Source organism: Parambassis ranga, chromosome 19 (assembly GCF_900634625.1).
Source record: "Parambassis ranga chromosome 19, fParRan2.1, whole genome shotgun sequence".
In the NCBI taxonomy this organism is placed as follows: domain Eukaryota; kingdom Metazoa; phylum Chordata; class Actinopteri; family Ambassidae; genus Parambassis; species Parambassis ranga.
The window spans coordinates 10328351-10346335 of NC_041039.1; the positions used below are offsets into that span (position 1 = coordinate 10328351).

The following is a 17985-nucleotide window of genomic DNA, read 5'->3' on the forward strand; positions in this document are numbered from 1 at the left end:
CATTCTTAACTACAATGCAATACAGGGGTTATAGGGATTTTAACAATATCATACAGTTGGAGTCAATTACTATTGATATTTTTTAATATTCTGTTTATTATAAATAAGTAATAAACACATTTCCACACATACTCTTTTTTTTAATTATGGAATGTTACAATATTATACCTTGAACACAACAGATATGAGTCTGCTGGTCCTAATAGTCAAGTGCTACCTTTTCTATCTGATAATGCTTGGACATCAACATGTCACTTCATCTCTTGGACACATGGCAACATGATACGTTTACATAATCATGTTAACATTAACAATTTAATTTATCTCTGAGACAACAACAAACATTTGTGGTGTACTTTTACTTAGAACCGTGTCCCATGACCCCACATGGAAGCGGCGAAATTGAAGAAACGCCGTTTCACCTTTCTGGGTAAAACAAACCACTCAGCAGGACCTTTGCGTTTTTTAATGCTTTATTACCAGAACAATATACCAAAAACAACGACAAACTCAAATAACACAGACTTATTTTACATTTTCAAATAAAATCACACTCACTTTTGCGTTTACTCACTATGATTTTAAATAGGCATTTCTTCCTGTTTGTAACCTGGAAAGCTGATTGGCCGTGTGACAAAGTGGGTGTGCTCATTTTACGTTTACTGTCGATGATTGGCTAGTTAACCGGATAAGGACAGACTTGCGTTCCTCATTGGAGAAGAGTGTCTCGTGGACTCTCGTTGGATTGGGTAATACAGCTGGCGCGAGAGGTTCCCACCGAGTTTTGAATTTTCAAACGTTCCTATCTTTTAGTACAGCTAGGAGAACATTTGTCGTTAGGATTAACAGGAGCTTTTTTACTTTGCTGTAAACGGTTTTTTGAGTATCAGAGTTCAGTCCCAAATACAAGAAACATGGCGGAACCACTGAAGGTAATTTTACTTCGTTATTTGCAGCTAATTTACTTTTAAACGTAACAGTTTGCCTGCTGCTGCTCTGAGCGAGAGTGAAATCTTTTAGCGACGGCTAAAGTTGGGTAGCTAACACAGTTTGGTAACAATAACATCATTGCCAGTGTGTAATTTCATTGCACGTAATGTTAAAACTAAAAACACACTTTGCGAAATCCATTGGTCAATAAAACAACAATGCTTGATTTGCGCCGTTACATGAGAGCATCACATGGGAGGCAGTCCCGATGTGATGGTACCAACACTGATTGTCTTGCTAGTTCGCTAACGCCAAAAACCTAATATACCCATTTACGTATGTTCTTTAGTGGGCACTTTATCCATCGTAATCAAGAGTGAAAATCAAATGAAAATGTGTCGGTATAATGTAGGTCTACGACATCAATCAGTACAAGATTTTGTGTCAATCAATTTGTCTGTGGGTTATGTTCGCTTTAAAATTCAACTATAGTTGTACGGCGATGTGAAGGTGGTTTAACACATTGCAGTTCTTATAAGTGTAGTCGTGTCATATGAAGCTCACCTATATATCTATAAGGATTCTCAGTCATTTAGGTCATTGCCATTCAGAAGGTTGAAGCAAGGCATCTGGACTTCTAGAATTTTCTTAAAACATTTTTCTGCTGCAACCTTCTGAAGCTCACCTATAGCACAAAAGCAAGACAAGAAATACATCTTTGTGTTATTGTTACCAGGCCTTTTTTGAAAACAAGCTGGTGGAAAAGACAAAGAAGGATCCAAAGCGGCTATCAGTGGAGAGGATTTATCAGAAGAAGACACAACTGGAGCACATTTTGCTCAGACCAGACTCCTACATAGGCTCTGTGGAGCCTGTCACTCAAGTAAGAAGTCACATAGCTATATTTGTGTTCCTAAAATTGATGAATTGATTCCTTTGAGCAGTTTCTGTTGATTTTCATTCCAATGGTGATGATGTATTGCAGGCCATTTATGAGAAGAACCCATGGATAATAATATTGTATTATTGCATGTGAGATCTTTGCATTCATCAGTTGACTTTCTTCATCAGCAAATGTGGGTGATCGATGAGGGTGTTGGACTGAACTGCCGTGATGTGTCATTTGTACCTGGGCTGTACAAAATTTTTGATGAGATCCTTGGTGAGTAAACTGCTTATGATAAGTACGTTAGACAATACTGTTCATCTCATAGCCAGCCTTCTTTACTGATGTAACCCCTTTTTAATCCCACCAATAGTAAATGCAGCTGACAATAAGCAGAGGGACAAGAGCATGACCTGCATCAAAGTCAGCATAGATGTGTAAGTATGATATAAACACCCCAATGTTATGATTTTAGCACTTTTGCTTTGCTTTAAAGCTGCTCCTATTCAGGTTTCTGTGGTGGTATGTGTATGATTTTTTTTTTCTTTCTTTTTTTAGTGAAAACAATACCATCAGTATATGGAATAATGGAAAGGGCATCCCTGTGGTGGAGCACAAAGTGGAGAAAGTCTTTGTGCCTGCTCTCATCTTTGGACAGCTCCTTACTTCTAGCAACTATGATGATGATGAGAAGAAAGTCACTGGTTAGTGCCCGATATAATAAGACCAGTTTTTCTCATTTTGGGCTATTGAGTAATTCAGTTTTTGTCTTAAAGCCTAAAGTAACATCTTTATCTGTGTATATCGATTTGGAGGTTAATTATTTTACCCTAAATGTTGACATATATCAGTGACAAATCAACTTGATTTGTCATGTTATAACAACATAACTTTGCATCCTGATATTAATACTTGTTCTTTAGGTGGTCGTAATGGATATGGTGCAAAGCTTTGTAATATCTTCAGTACAAAGTTCACTGTTGAGACTGCCTGCAGACAGTCAAAGAAAGTCTTCAAGCAGGTAGGAAGAATGATGAACCACATTTGCCCCTTTTGTAAATGTAAATTGTGCTGATGTAGGGATGTGTTTTAACATATGTCCATGTTTTGTACAGAGCTGGTATGACAACATGGGCAGAGCAGGAGATGCTAACATCAAATACTTTGATGGAGATGATTACACTTGCATCACATTCAGGCCAGATCTTCCTAAGTTTAAGATGACTGTCCTGGACAAAGACACAGTGGCTCTGATGACAAGGAGGGCTTATGACATTGCAGGTTCCACAAAGGGCGTTCATGTGTTCTTCAATGGCAAGAGGCTGCCTGTAAGTTCCAGTGCACTTTGGTTTTTCACATTTTTCCTTGTTGTCAGCTGATATTTGTTTATATCTACTGAGCATTAACAACAGCTCTTGTTCTCCAGGTTACAGGTTTCCGTAGCTATGTGGACATGTATTTGAAGGACAAGGTGTCTGAGCTGGGCAGTCCCCTTACTGTGATACATGAGATTGTCAATGAGCGCTGGGAAGTCTGCCTCACCATGAGTGAAAAGGGCTTCCAGCAAGTCAGCTTTGTCAACAGCATTGCAACAACGAAGGTAACAATACAGTAGTAGATCTTCTCTATAGGGCATGGTTTGTACTATTAGTGGCATCAACAGTAATTAATGAATTATGTATTTTTAACTGTATCCTAAATCCAAATGTAACATTTTAAGCCAGTTAAAATACAGGGTGCCAGGTATATTTTTTCTTAATTTGTCAGCCTATTTTAAATGTACATTTTAAGGAAAACTAAGCCAAAAACCCTGGTTCATTCGACTCCCTGTGACTTAGACACAAGACTTAGGACATTTATAGTTACTGTGAATGTCTTCTGATGTTTGTCTTCTGGATGTTAGGGAGGCAGGCACATTGACTATGTGGCTGACCAGGTGGTTGGAAAGCTGATTGAAGTCGTGAAGAAGAAGAACAAAGCTGGGGTGGCAGTCAAGCCATTTCAGGTACAGTCTAAGTCTAATTGTCCAAACTGCTGGGGCAGCTGTTACAAATATTCCTTTGTCTATTGGTTAAAGGCATAACTGAACATGCGCAATCTTTCGATAGGTGAAGAATCACATGTGGCTGTTTGTCAATTCCCTGATTGAGAACCCCACCTTTGACTCTCAGACCAAAGAGAACATGACACTGCAACAGAAGAACTTTGGGTCCACATGTTCTCTGAGTGAGAAGTTCATTAAACAGGTGCTGATTTAAAAAAAAAAAAAAAAAACACCAGCACTGCAATCCGTTGTTGTGTAGTTATTCAGATTTCAGCAGTTACTCTTCTTCTGTTCTCACTAGGCCTCATCTTGTGGAATTGTGGAAAATATCATGAATTGGGTGAAGTTCAAGGCTCAAAACCAGCTCAACAAAAAATGCTCGGCTGTCAAACACTCAAAAATCAAAGGTGTGCCAAAGCTTGATGATGCCAACGATGCAGGTATATATACTTTTTGATACAGTCTAGTGACTTGTGATTGCAAGTATGTTGCTACTCCTGTACCTGTAACCCTGAACTAATCCTTTTTTGTGGTAGGTGGGAAGAACTCTATTGGCTGTACACTGATCCTTACTGAGGGAGACTCGGCCAAGACACTTGCAGTGTCTGGGCTGGGAGTAGTAGGCAGGGATCGCTACGGTGTCTTCCCGCTTAGAGGAAAAATGCTTAACGTTCGGGAGGCCTCACACAAACAGGTTGGTTTGAATAGTATTTTCAGTCATTCAATAATTGCAAAGTAAGAACAGAATGCAAATAGATAGTATTAATATAATTGCTTCTTACTAAGTTTTAGTGTGGCTTAGTAAACAACAGAGTTGTTTGGTTGTCTTTTTCAGATTATGGAGAACGCTGAAATCAACAACATCATCAAGATCCTTGGCCTTCAGTACAAGAAGAACTACAGTGACCCAGAATCCCTCAAGTCTCTGCGTTATGGCAAGATCATGATCATGACAGATCAGGTGTTTTAGTGGATCTTAATTTTCCTCTAAGAAATCATGCGTTGCTCTTAAGCTTCAGTTTTTGGTGCACTTGCCTTGAACTATATTACTATAATTTTGTCAGGATCAAGATGGCTCCCACATTAAGGGCTTACTGATCAACTTCATCCACCACAACTGGCCATCTCTTTTGCGTCATAACTTCCTGGAGGAGTTCATCACTCCCATCATCAAGGTACATGAGCTCACTTTATGTCTTATGCTAAATTATCTAATTTATGCAGGGCCTAGAGAAAGGACTAAACTGTTAAAACAAAGTCCCAAATGTGAAGATAAACTGTCTTCTAGTGTTCAAACCAAAAATGGATGACATTCAATGACAAGGCAGTGTTGCGAACGATGATTGCTGACATTTTATTTCCCACTTCCTAGGCATCATTTAAGAAATCCCAGCTGTCCTTCTACAGTATCCCTGAGTTCAATGCATGGAAGGACAGCCAGTCCAACTACAAGTCTTGGAAGATCAAGTACTACAAAGGTTTGTTATAAACCCCTGTGTGGTAGTAAAACCAACAAGTAAGCAACCCATCACTAATTAACTGTATGATAGATTTGTGTGTTATTATATTGATGTCAATTAATTGTTCTCTTGTGGTCTCTGCCCATCTAGGTTTGGGAACCAGCACATCACAGGAAGCCAAGGAGTACTTCTCTGACATGCAGAGACATCGTATCCCATTTAAGTACTCTGGGCCCGAAGACGATGAAGCTATCACCCTTGTAAGATGTTATGAGTTCATTCTGGTTCGATTGCCGTTGCTAGGCAATCAAACTCTTGTTCTTCTACATCTTTATTATTATTCCTTACGTTTTTTGGCTCATCGTATCTTCAGAATGCATTGACCGATCAAACAATTCAAACATAAAAAGATTCAGCTCATTCAGGACATTCCCGGAAACCTTCAATAATAATTACAAATATTATAATATTAAAAATACAACATTTTCCACCCTCAAATTAACATGGGAGTCAATGAGAGCCCTTCAAACACATTAGGATGCCATGGATGCAGGCAGGGCTGTTACCATGGTGACAGGCTGACACACTAAAGTCTTTATCAGACTTCAAGCATTATTTCTGTCATATTGATCATCCTTCAGCTGTATACTACTATTCCACACTCAAATCACACAGCCTGAGCTTCTTATAGTCTTATGGTATTATTCCAGCCTCAGACCTTTCATATGGTATATTCACAGGCTATTCTTTAAGGTCGTGACTTCATACTGTTCTTGTCTTCAGCTGTTTCTCTTTCATAGCTTCATAATATTTAAACATTTTCTACTTTTCCAAATAAGAGCTTCATCTTTCTAAATTCTTAACCGTGTTTCAGCAAATTAAATTCAGATTGCAGATTCTCCAGCAATTCAGAGCAATCCTTCACATCAGCATTCAAAGCAATGCTTCAGCTGCGGCAATCAAACTTGCATTTTCTTCAGGAAATGCTTTTCTAGTTTTTAGTCATATCAATTTAATAAACTTCCTGTAAGCAAATTATTCTGAATTATCCCTGCTTTCCATATCTTGTGGATATTTAATGTTTGTTTTTTTGTATTGGCCAGGCCTTTAGCAAGAAGAAAGTGGATGAGCGAAAAGAGTGGCTCACTAACTTCATGATCAACAGGCGGCAGCGCAGGGAGCACAACCTGCCTGAGGTAATGTTGTTACACTTTTTGAATTTTGTGTCGCTGTTTTTGTATTATGGCTGACCGTATGTTTGGCTGTCTCTGTACAGGATTACCTTTATGGTCAGGCAACAAAGTCCCTCTCCTACAACGACTTTGTAAACAAGGAGCTGGTACTTTTCTCTAACTCAGACAACGAGAGGTCGATCCCCTGCCTTGTGGATGGTGCGTAAAGTGCTTATGAGCTTCAAAAACATAGTAGCAATACTGTGTGATTACGGTTGTTTAATGTTTGCATGTATTTGTATTATAGGTTTGAAACCAGGGCAGAGGAAAGTGCTTTTCTGTTGCTTCAAGAGAAATGACAAGCGGGAGGTGAAGGTGGCCCAGTTGGCTGGTTCTGTGGCTGAGATGTCTGCCTACCACCATGGAGAGGTGAGATGACAAACAATGCAGATTATCCTGTTTGTTTAGTGTGGCCTGTAGATTTGATGTTAAACATATATATGGGAAAAGACATTTGTTTGCCTATTGGGTAAAACTTTTGTTTTCTTACTTTCTTTCTCAGAGCTCTCTGATGATGACCATTGTTGGTCTAGCTCAGAACTTTGTTGGAAGCAACAACTTGAACTTGTTGCAGCCTCTGGGCCAGTTTGGAACTAGGCTGCATGGTGGCAAGGACTCTGCCAGCCCTCGATACATCTTCACCATGCTCAGGTCTGCATGCTCTTACAGACTACAAATCCTCTAAGTCGACAGACATGTTTCAGTTCATTAATTATTTTCTGTTCTTCTAGCTCCCTGGCCCGTCTTGTTTTCCCAGCTGTGGATGACAACTTGCTTAAGTACAACTATGATGACAACCAGCGTGTCGAGCCAGAGTGGTACATTCCCATCATCCCCATGGTGCTGGTGAATGGCACTGAAGGTATCGGCACAGGCTGGGCCAGCAAACTTCCCAACTATGACGTACGTGAAATCATCAACAACATCCACCGCATGCTCAATGGCGAGGAACCTCTGCCTATGGTGAGAACAGGGAGTGGCCTCTAAGATCCGCAACTCTTCTGTATTTGATATCCAAAACAAATAATGAGTGTTTTTTCCCCCAATAGCTGCCAAACTATAAAGGCTTCAAAGGCACCATTGAGCAGTTGGCGGACAACCACTACATGAATAATGGAGAGGTGGCCATTATTGATTCCACCACCATTGAGATCTCTGAACTGCCTGTCAAATCCTGGACACAGGTTAGTTATTCAAGCTTTTTTTATAGGGACAGAAACATACTGTTTATACCTTTTCAAGTAGTGACACTTTTTTTATGGTGTAGACCTACAAGGAGAATGTGCTTGAGCCGATGCTGAATGGCACGGAGAAGGTTCCTCCTCTGATCACTGACTACAAGGAGTACCACACTGACTCCACCGTGCGCTTTGTGATCAAGATGACAGAGGAGAAACTTGTTGAGGCAGAGGCTGCTGGCCTCCATAAAGTCTTCAAACTGCAGAACCCCCTCACCTGCAATTCTATGGTAATGGAATAAACCCACGTGTACACCTTCATAAAAGGAAGAATGACATCTTAACCACATTAAAGATTTTTCACCTGACATTTTTAGGTGTTGTTTGACCATGTGGGCAGCCTGAAAAAGTATGAGCTTGTGGAGGACATCTTCAAGGACTTCTTTGAATTGAGAATGAAGTACTATGTGCTGAGGAAGGACTGGTTATTAGGCATGCTGGGGGCAGAGAGTTCTAGGCTCAGCAATCAGGCTCGTTTCATTCTGGAGAAAATTCAGGGCACCTTGGTCATTGGTTAGTAGATTGTTTGATAATTTATGATTTTACAGTGTAAAAATATTGAATGCTGCATAATAGCTATTTTAAAGATATCTCTTGCAGTCAATTTAACCACAAATGTTCAAACCTAGAGAGTGCTTTGGTTTTCCTTGGCCAAATACATCAAAATCAAATGCATATCTATCTACTTGTAGAGAACAAGCCTAAAAAGGAACTAATTCGAATGCTGCAGGAGAACGGCTACGACTCTGACCCAGTCAAGGCTTGGAAAGAGGCTCAAGAGAAGGTAAAATGCTCTTTATATGGTCATTATCTACAGCTGTGAGGAGCGCTAAATATGACTAGTGTGTGAATCCCATTAGAATGATGAGGAGATGGAGGAGGCGGATGAAACAACAGACAAAGAAGAAACTACTGGACCTGACTATAACTACTTGCTGAGCATGCCAATGTGGTTCTTGACCAAAGAGAAGAAAGAGGAACTGTGCAAACAGCGGGATGCTAAGGTAGGCGTTTCATCTTTGCTACAGGTTCACTGATTTAAACAAAAAAAAACACACACACAAACTTAACAACACTTAAATTCACTTCTGTTTTGTCTTTGTCCCCTTTTCTACATGATCTAAAGATGGCAGAGCTAAACACCTTAAAAATGAAAATTCCATCTGACCTGTGGAAGGAAGACCTTGTTGCTTTTTCAGAGGAACTGGAGGTATGGTTTTGCTTTACATCTAACTATAAATGCAGTTTGTTCGTCACATGGGCACATACAGATGTTCAGATGTGACAAAGTCCAGTCCAGATGTGACAAAAAAATCTTCTGATCTTGTGCCTTCTTGTTATCAGCGCATTGAGGCCAAAGAAAATAACCCGGAGCCTATAAAGGTGACTGGAAAAAGCAAGGCGCTGAAGGTGAAGAAGGAGACTCTGCCCACACCACAGGGCCGCCGTGTCATTCCACGTGTCACCAGTGCAATGAAAGCTGAGGCTAACAAGAAAGCGGAAAAGAAAGGTGACGGCAAGAAAGTCAAAAAAGTCAAGGTATGTCTTTCCAATTGTTCTTAGATTCCATTAAAATTATTTTATTTTGTTTGTTGAAGTCTTATTTCATGTGAAATATACAGGGTTCCTACGCAGTATGGAAAAGTATGGAATGTGATTTTAGTGTTTTCCAGGTCTGGGAAAAAAGGGAAATTAGGGTATGGAAAAATATTTGTTTCCAGACCTTTGCCGCTACATTATAAAATGCAGCTCAACTTTCAGAAATATCGACCAACGTATTTCATTACACTTTGCCAAGGAAATGTGCTGCAATGCCTGCAGAGGGAGAGAAACGCGGTGTTCTGTGTTCTCAAACTGTCAATTGTGACGTAAAGCAGCGAGTCGAGAGGAGCTAGTGGAGATGAACGTTATGCAAATGAGGAGCGTTGTTCACATGCCGCAGACAAACTTTTTTGAAAAAGATTAGCTCCTTGGAGGGTTTTGTAAAGGGTTGTTGTTGTTGCTGACATGTTAAACAATTTATCATTTCGAGTGATCATAGACATTGCGATCTAATTTTGCTTCATTGGTACAAAAATTATTATTAGTTTACGGTAAGCTTTATAATTGTACCGTAGTTCGTCTGTGCCAGCGGACTTTTGTGTTGTGTCTGTCTGTGTGTATTGGGGTGAACTCCGCTGCGTGAGATACAGAGACCAGAGAACTGTAAACCCAGAGACTGTAGAGACGGGGGTTCGCAAACACTGCTCTAGGTGACGTTAAATTGATGTTAGATTCAACAAAGAAAAGTTGGGAGGAAGCTATTGATTACTTAAAGTTATAGTAGACGGTATTATTTGGCTGATGATAAGTTGTTTGTTATCTGCAATGGACATGAGGAGGAGGGTTACAGGCTGCAATCTGATCTGATTCAAGAAATGGAAACTAAGCATTTACCTCTGTAGGTAAAACAGGTGTTTAACAACCTGTTAAAATCCACCAGAATGCAGGAAATGGCATCTAGTAAATTAAAAATTTTCGGGAGGAGGACCCCTAGACCCCCCATAATATTATACAAAAAATATTGCTTGTAATAATTACATTTTCAATGCTTCTGACGCCCAAGTAATGACTGTTCTGACATGAAGATAAGTAGGCCTACTTGGATACCCATCTAGGTTAACTAGTTTGCCAGTTCAGTCGACAACGTTCTAACAAATCAACTGGTTAACCCTCAGTAGAGCAGAGAAAGTGACATTGCCCCGCTGGCGTGTAAAATCAGCGTAATAGAAAGTTAGATCAACATAGTATGGATGCTCATTAATTCCACCAGAGTTAATGTCACTCGACAATGACATTACTGAATGTTCTATTACCTATAAATTCTTTCCAGCACATCTTGGTATGTAGACAATCAATATTTGAGCTACAGTGGAACTAATACAGAGCCTTCATATAACACAATAGTAAATACAAGAATGGTTGTTTTCAAATGTTACATAAGCTTCAGTAAGCCTGTGTGCATACTTGTGCAACATATGTGTTTCACATCTTCACACATCTGTGTTTTAGTGTGTCAACTTTTCTGTGAGGATGTGCATGTGTCAGGGTGGGATTATATGTATTTTGAGCAATGTATATAGTGATGACAAAAGACAGAATTTTAAATTTGAAAATGTGTAGGAACCCTGAATATAACAATGTTTTAATTTCGAAGATTTTATATCACACACGTTTTATCTAATTTCTGACACTGTAGACTGAAGATGTAGTGATGAAGATGGAGTTTGAAGAAGATGCGGGAAATACAGACTCTGTTGAGAAAACTGGCTTGGCTGCACGACTAGATAAGAAAACAAAGACTCAGGGGAAAGGTGAGAGAATATTGAAGAACAACTGAAAATATTTCATTCACGTCATCATTTGTCACTGAGAATGTGCCTTTAATATTTACTTAAAAAAGCAGGACAGACATATACTCTCAACACTATGTTTTTCAGTAAGAAAACTGAATAGTCTGTACAGTTATCTTTTCATTTAAGCATTAAATGTGAAATGTATGTGTAGGCATAAATGGCACTAGGGCAGTATGTAGTGAACAGAGATATTACTCCATTTTTATTGGTTAATCTTGTCTGGCTTTGTTAATATGTTGGTATAAGCTACTGTGCCCACAGCAATGTGTAGGAACCCTGTTAGCAGCGATGCTGCTTCAACACAGTATACAGCATTAAAAAACACTCTTCTTCTTTGCAGCAGCATCCAAGCTTGGTAAGCAGACCACTCTTCAGTTCAAGCCAGTTGCTGCGCAGCCCAAGAAGAACCCATGGTCAGATGAGGAGTCTGATGGTGTCTCCGACTGTGACATGGAGGCAGAGGAAGAAGCTGTCCCCAGGGAGCGTGCAGTTCGCAAAACAAAAGGTTAGTCTACAAAAAGGCTCCGATCCCCTAAACTTCAAGCATATTTGTTTCAGGTTGCCATGTATTGCTGTTTTTTGTTTTGTTTGTTGTAACTCTCACTTTACAAAAAAATAAGCTCTCCCCTGATTGTGAGACAATCTAGAAATGCTTCCTGCTAATTAGTGCTCTGATCTCAGTTTAGTCTTCATTGACTGAACCAACTTGGTCGACTACTCTTTCAGTTTAGGGAAATCCCGGAGGAAATAAACTTCAGCGTTCCTAAATTTTCCATTTCTTATGTGTCTTTAAGCTGCTGTGAAATACAACATGTCTGATAGTGAAGATGAGTTTGATGACTGGGGCAAGAAAGATGCTCCAAAACGCAAAGCTGTCATCAGTGATGACGACACCTCCTTCAATCCAGAGGCTAATGTTATGTCTGACAGCGACATAGACTCTCCAGCTCCACCACCCAAAGCTCCAGAGCCCACGTAAGCATGAAACAACAGATGAGTTGTTCATAAAACGGTTTTACCGTTAAAGTAGTTGGTTCTTTTTACATATTTGTCATCTCTGTACAGGAAGAAAGCGGCAAAGAGCAAAACAACACTCAAAAAAAGTGACTCCAAGTCAAGCTGTAAGTATTTTCTTAGGATGCTTGTGAGGAAGCTTGAAAACGATGTGCTCAGGAATACTGTTTTATTTACTTTGTGATACAGCTCAGTCGGACGATCAGATGCCTGCACCTAAGGCTCCAGCTCAACCCAAAACCAAACCTAAACAAGCTGCACCCAAGAAAGCTGCTGCGACCAAGAAACCAGCTGCATCCAAGAAAAAAGCTGCAGGTAGTAACTCAAGCTTTTTTGTTCTAATTTATTTCAAATATTTCTTCCAGTGGTTAAAAAAAAAAAAAAAAAAAAAAAAAAAAGTTGACATGGGTTGTTTCCCCTGATGATTTCTCCCTAGATGCAAAGCAGCCATCTATTCTGGATGCTCTCTCCAAGCCCAAACCTGCGTCTAGCTCTGCAGCCAAGGCAGTGCCCACCTTTGACTCCAGTGACTCGGAGAGTGAAGTGAAGGCTCCTGCCAAGGCAAAGGCAAAAAAACCTGCTCAAAAAAGGAAACAAGTCAACAGTGACGACTCGGACAGCGACTCGGGTGACCTCATGTCACGCCTCAAGACCAAGACAACTGCTGCTGGCAAGGTCAGTTTTTACTCTTTTGTTTTTTATTTTATTTATTTTTTTTATTAGAAACAATCTTTACAGGCATTGTGCACCATGCCTTTAAAGATCACCATTTTGTATTAATTCGAGACACTTTTGACAGATTTCAAACCTGCATATTTTCTTTTTGTTTGTAGAAAATCAAGAAGTGGGACGATGATGACAGCTTCCAAGCAGAAGTAGCTCCAGTCTCTGCTAAGCCACGAGATAAACCCTCACGGGCCCGAAAGCCTGTTGCCTACATCGTGGACTCCGATGACTCAGATTAAGTTTCTTTGTATTCCCTTGTTTGTGTCTTGTAAATATTTCATTGGCTGTGTTTATCAACTTTTTAAATGTTCTCTAAGTGTTCTTTATACGTTTTAATAATAAAGTTGTGAATTTGTTGTACCGTACTCTGTTTTCACAGTTGTGTGTTTTGTGCCTGTGTGTAGTCGGATTAAGGCTTTTAAGATAGTGAGGAGTATCAGCTAAACGGAGATACACTGTGCTAGAATGACAACAGGGAATTTGCTCCATTTTAAGTAAATTGTTCTTACATAAGTTGGTGTACTTCTGGGTAACATTAAAATGGTTTGAAGTCCAGAGGTAAATAGCTGTTTCACTTTTTAATTGTTTTTCTTTCTTTTTTATTCATGTCACATATGTTGTGCATTTATGCCATGTGAGTGGTGAAACTGCTGGTACAACTTATATCCTTCCTGCCATTTAGGAAACTCTTTGAAATGCTCATCAAGAAGTCTGCCTTTCTTGGGTAAACATCGCCTCTATTTGAGACTGGATGGGAGCAGATTAGGACATTGCAGGAATTTCCTAAACTGTTGCCGCCCTCTCAATTATAAGACCTTGCTGAACCTTAAACACTTAATCATACTTCATCTGGAGAGAACAGCAGAGGAATATACAGTAAAATGGTAAGAACATGAGGATTTATGTCTTTTTGGTTTAAACCAGAATCCTGTTCGGTGGTAAAAGGTGAAGAGGTTTTATTTTTACAGTGAGGCATTACATCAGGCTGAACTGTTTGTCATCCTGCTACTGTTGGCTTGTTTGATGTTGTATGCGAGTAGCTGGCATGTAGCAGCTTTTATGTGATTGAAATGAGTTTAAATGTGTGATAGGCAATCTATGATTTGTTGGTTAGTATTTGAAAAGATCCTTACTGATTTTAATTGTGGGATTGAATAGATGTTAAAGCAAATAATTAAATAATTTAGGCTATTATTTTATTAACTTAGTGATCTGCTTGTATTGCATTTGTAGGTGCTATAATGTTTTGCTTTTTATTTCAGGTCATTGGTACCTCAGGGCCCAAACCTTGGACCAATCCTTGACCTGCAGATCATCCTTTCCTGTGAGACAGACAGGTGAATAGATCTCTAAGTCTTACCTGACAGAGGTGCAATCATGGGTGAATGGAGCTTCCTCTCTGGACTCTTTGATAGCCTTCAGGCTCATTCGCCGATGCTTGGTCGTTTCTGGCTCCTACTGATGCTTGTGTTTCGGATAGTGATCCTGGGAACCGTGGCCAGTGACCTGTTTGAAGATGAGCAAGAGCAGTTTGACTGCAACACCCTGCAGCCAGGATGCAAACAAATGTGCTACGACAGAGCCTTCCCCATCTCCCAATACAGATTCTGGGTGTTCCATATTGTCCTTATTGCTACACCTTCCCTGCTTTACCTCATGTATGCCACACATCATCATGACAAGAAGAGTGATAGCTCCATATGCAGTCGAACCAGCAGCCAATACTTCATGGAGGATCAGCATTTAAAGAGGCTCTACATCGTCAATCTGTGCTTCCGCATTGTGGCAGAAATTGGCTTTCTAGTGGGCCAATGGTTTCTGTACGGCTTCATTGTGCAGGCACAGTACCCCTGCAGCCGTTTCCCATGCCCCCACACGGTGGACTGCTTCACCTCCCGTCCTACAGAGAAAACAGTCTTCCTCTGCTTCTACTTTGGTGTGGGGGTACTATCAGCTATTTCTAGCTGTGTGGAACTCTTACACAGCTCCAGGAAGTGGTTTTTCATGAGCCAGGATCCCTACACCCCAGACTGCATCTACATCTGTGAGAATCCTCAGACCTTCCATCACGAGAAGACAGAGGAAAGACCAGGAGAAAAGGCGCTGCCCGGGCCAGGTCCTGTGAGATCCAAAGGATCGCTGAGTTGCAAATCCAGCAGGAAGTCCTCCAGCATCACTAATAAGCACAGGAGAAGCAGACATGTGAGCACCAGGACACCCAATGTTTGAGAGGCTGTAATTACAGTCCCCTTTTATTTACATTTTTAAATCCTGTAGGCTAGTTTTAGTTTTGTTTTGTTTTTAAGATGGGAGACATCTAAGGGATAAGTATGGGAGACAGTCACGAGATCAGGATATGGGCAAAGACAACAGTGATGATAAGATGGATTGTTGTCTTGTTTGAGTCATTACAGACCATAAACAACTGAGGCCAGGAGGGCAGTTTGTGTACACTTGTGATTTGCTGATTGCTTCTTTACTTCAAAGGCAACTGACTCACACTACTCAAACTGAAAACACTTTATGGTTTCAATTAAAGGACCAGTTTGTATGATTAAGAGACACCTAGTGGTGAGATTTGAGCAACCATCTAAAAAAAACATCAATTTGTACATACACTGCCCCACACTCCAAAGCAATTAAATCCTACGAACTGGCCCTTTAAGATCTACAGCATTTTTTTATATTACGCCAGTGCAGTTCTTTATACATTATAACTTCAGTACATTCCATCACTATAAAACTGTAAACATGACATGTTTAGAGTGAACTGTAAATATAACTTGGATGTAGGAATGTGTGCAGAATGCAGCTGGTCTGGTTGATCAGGTTTTACCTTGAATGAATGAATGTAACACATGTACTTTGGTGAAATCGAAAGTTTCCTTTGTGACAGAATGTTGTCAACACAGACTGACAAATCTATTTTTATGGGCACCATTGTATCATATGTTAATTTGTTTAAAGCACTTTGTGATTGGGTAAGATGATGACAAATGTAGTCTGTAATAAGTTCAGTGGCATTTTATTTTGCACTTCACGCTTGCACAGTGGAGCTTGGTTCAACCTGTATGGGGACAATTCCATTTTTTTTTTTTACACGTGTGTGTTTGAATTAAAACCTTGTGATTTGATTTACTTTGAGTCTTTAAACTTCTCTGCAGTTCCCACAAATTTAGCGTTCAGCTGAAAATATCCATTGAAGAAATGACTCACTCATCATGTTAAACTTGCTATATGATTCATCTCTACAGTCAAGCCTCTCAGCGGAAGTCATGTTCTTATCCCATCTCAAATACTTTTGTCACATGTATCAAACTGGCTTCATATCGTCCTCCTTCACCTGTACAAGTATTAATATGAACGCCTCCCCTCCTTCTCAGAGAGTTATGTCTGCTTGGCTTACCAGAACTGACAGAACTACTTGTGTTTTATTACTGGCAGCACTTCTGCTTGGCCTGCAGGGACTGCAAGGACTGGAGTCCTGGTAGACCCTTATCTGAAGTGTACCTTTAAAAGGTTAGTATTTGTGTTCTAAATTGGGGGTTAGACATGAAAAGTTATTAAGAACTGATCACATTTTTTTTTCTTGGCAGTAAAAATCAAGTAAAGTAAAAATATCTGTTTATATAAATGTATGTAGTAGCTGCATTCTTTTAACAGTAGATGGCAGCATTGGCACAGAAGCAGCAGCTCTCTTCTCTTATGACACTTTCATCTTTAGTAAGATGGCTTAATTTGCAGCCACATTATTCAAGTAACAGAGTCACAGCAGGGGCAAAGTATTCTGTGACGAATGTGTAATGGATATGCCTTCTATTCTTTATGATCCTCTCAGTCGGAAGCCATATGATATCATTCAGCTGTTCCACCTTGAAGCTTTGCAGCCATGTAAAGTGAATGAACTGGTGCTTTTGTTTTTTAATGATTACTGCAGTGTTAGCAGTCAGAACACTCTCTGATAAACAGAGGCAGTGTGATTGTCTTCTGAAGACTTAAGCAGTCACAGATCCAAGTGGCTCATCTGAACACAAAGTAATCTAAATACTCTCTGAAGAAGCTTATTTTTGACTCAAACACTCCTCCCAGTCACACACACACACATTCACGATCCCCTCCTGCAGTTCCCTGGACGCATCATATATGCAGATTGCAAAGCGGCGGAGGCTCTTTGAAGTGCGTACAACAGAATTCTAGATGTGTTTTATATAACCGCCGGAGAGGGAAGGGAGGAAGAGTCGAAGAGGATTACCGTCAAAACTTTCCCTGTTTCCTTTTGTCTGTCTGCGTCACTGCCTTTTTATGTCTGCCTTGTCAAACTGGAAGTCTGCCTGTTTCTCTCTTTCTACACCTCCTCCTGCTTTTCCCTTTTTTCCCTACTTCACTCTGTCTTCTTTTTTTTCTGAATCCAGGGAGGCCTCGCTGTTTCAGTCTGTCTCAAAGAAAATGTAGGTCATCTGTTTTCTGCGACTCCCTTCACACTAACATGGAGGAGGAGATGGAAGTGATAACATCTTTCTCTGCCTCTCTCTCTCTCCTCCTCCTCCTCCTCCTTCTCCTTCACCCTCCCACCACCTCGAATCAGACACTTCAGAGGCTCCCTTCACTCTACCTGTGTCCCCCGTGCGTTCTCAGTACACACCTGTCTGAGTGACAGCTTCTTGTGGAGTGTCACATTCTGCTCAGTCATGTAGGAAGAAGAAAAAAATCACAGAGCTGCTTTATTTTCTCTTTTTTTTCATGGAGAGAGTCAGGAGACACTTTATTCCAAATGCGGTATTAACAGCTCACTCTGCTGCATTACTCTCTGATTTGGTTTATTTATGGCACAGTGCCCGCTTCTAAGCAAATCAAGCAGCTTGTTTACTGGACTGAGGTTTAGTAACTTGTGACTCAATGATGTTGATTCCAATCTGTGTAGGTGAGGACAAACACCACTCAGCATATGAGGACAAATATAACAGTTTATATTAGTGTGTTGTTACAATGTCTGATTAATCTGCAAGAGAAATAATGTTTTGTATCATTGACACATCCTGTAACACAGAAGGGGGGGGCTT

The 17985-nt window shown here is 40.2% G+C and overlaps 2 protein-coding genes across 3 annotated transcripts; both read left to right on the forward strand.

Annotated features, from left to right (window-relative positions):
• The first annotated feature begins 809 nt into the window (after positions 1-809).
• Positions 810-13290, forward strand: top2a (DNA topoisomerase II alpha). Of its 2 annotated transcripts, none has more exons than XM_028431807.1 (35): positions 810-932; positions 1667-1813; positions 2002-2092; positions 2190-2253; positions 2375-2520; positions 2740-2837; positions 2932-3144; positions 3243-3416; positions 3720-3821; positions 3925-4062; positions 4162-4300; positions 4397-4554; positions 4696-4821; positions 4925-5035; positions 5233-5338; positions 5471-5580; positions 6424-6516; positions 6597-6711; positions 6800-6921; positions 7055-7203; positions 7284-7515; positions 7602-7736; positions 7820-8020; positions 8108-8303; positions 8483-8574; positions 8651-8794; positions 8917-9000; positions 9135-9329; positions 11029-11143; positions 11526-11690; positions 11980-12160; positions 12251-12306; positions 12389-12514; positions 12636-12874; positions 13033-13290. In XM_028431807.1, exons 1-35 carry the CDS (start codon positions 915-917, stop codon positions 13162-13164), a joined length of 4713 nt encoding a protein of 1570 aa, XP_028287608.1. In that variant the 5' UTR covers positions 810-914; the 3' UTR covers positions 13165-13290. The 2 variants fall into 2 exon arrangements, with proteins under 2 accessions (XP_028287608.1, XP_028287609.1); XM_028431808.1 differs by having other exon boundaries at positions 11529-11690.
• Positions 13291-13745: 455 nt separating this feature from the next.
• Positions 13746-15998, forward strand: LOC114452166 (gap junction delta-3 protein-like). The gene is made up of 4 exons (XM_028431323.1): positions 13746-13809; positions 14188-14306; positions 14406-14949; positions 14986-15998. The coding sequence occupies exons 2-4, from the start codon at positions 14303-14305 to the stop codon at positions 15152-15154; spliced, it is 717 nt and encodes a 238-aa protein (XP_028287124.1). The 5' UTR covers positions 13746-13809; positions 14188-14302; the 3' UTR covers positions 15155-15998.
• Positions 15999-17985: the final 1987 nt, after the last annotated feature.

What these genes read in the sequence shown, in the direction of transcription:
- top2a (XM_028431807.1), top strand. An exon ending in TCATCACTCCCATCATCAAG is followed by an intron (nt 5,036 to 5,232) that starts GTACATGAGCTC and finishes CCCACTTCCTAG; the next exon opens with GCATCATTTAAGAAATCCCA. An exon ending in GCAAACAGCGGGATGCTAAG is followed by an intron (nt 8,795 to 8,916) that starts GTAGGCGTTTCA and finishes CATGATCTAAAG; the next exon opens with ATGGCAGAGCTAAACACCTT.
- LOC114452166 (XM_028431323.1), top strand. An exon ending in ATGAGCCAGGATCCCTACAC is followed by an intron (nt 14,950 to 14,985) that starts CCCAGACTGCAT and finishes GAATCCTCAGAC; the next exon opens with CTTCCATCACGAGAAGACAG.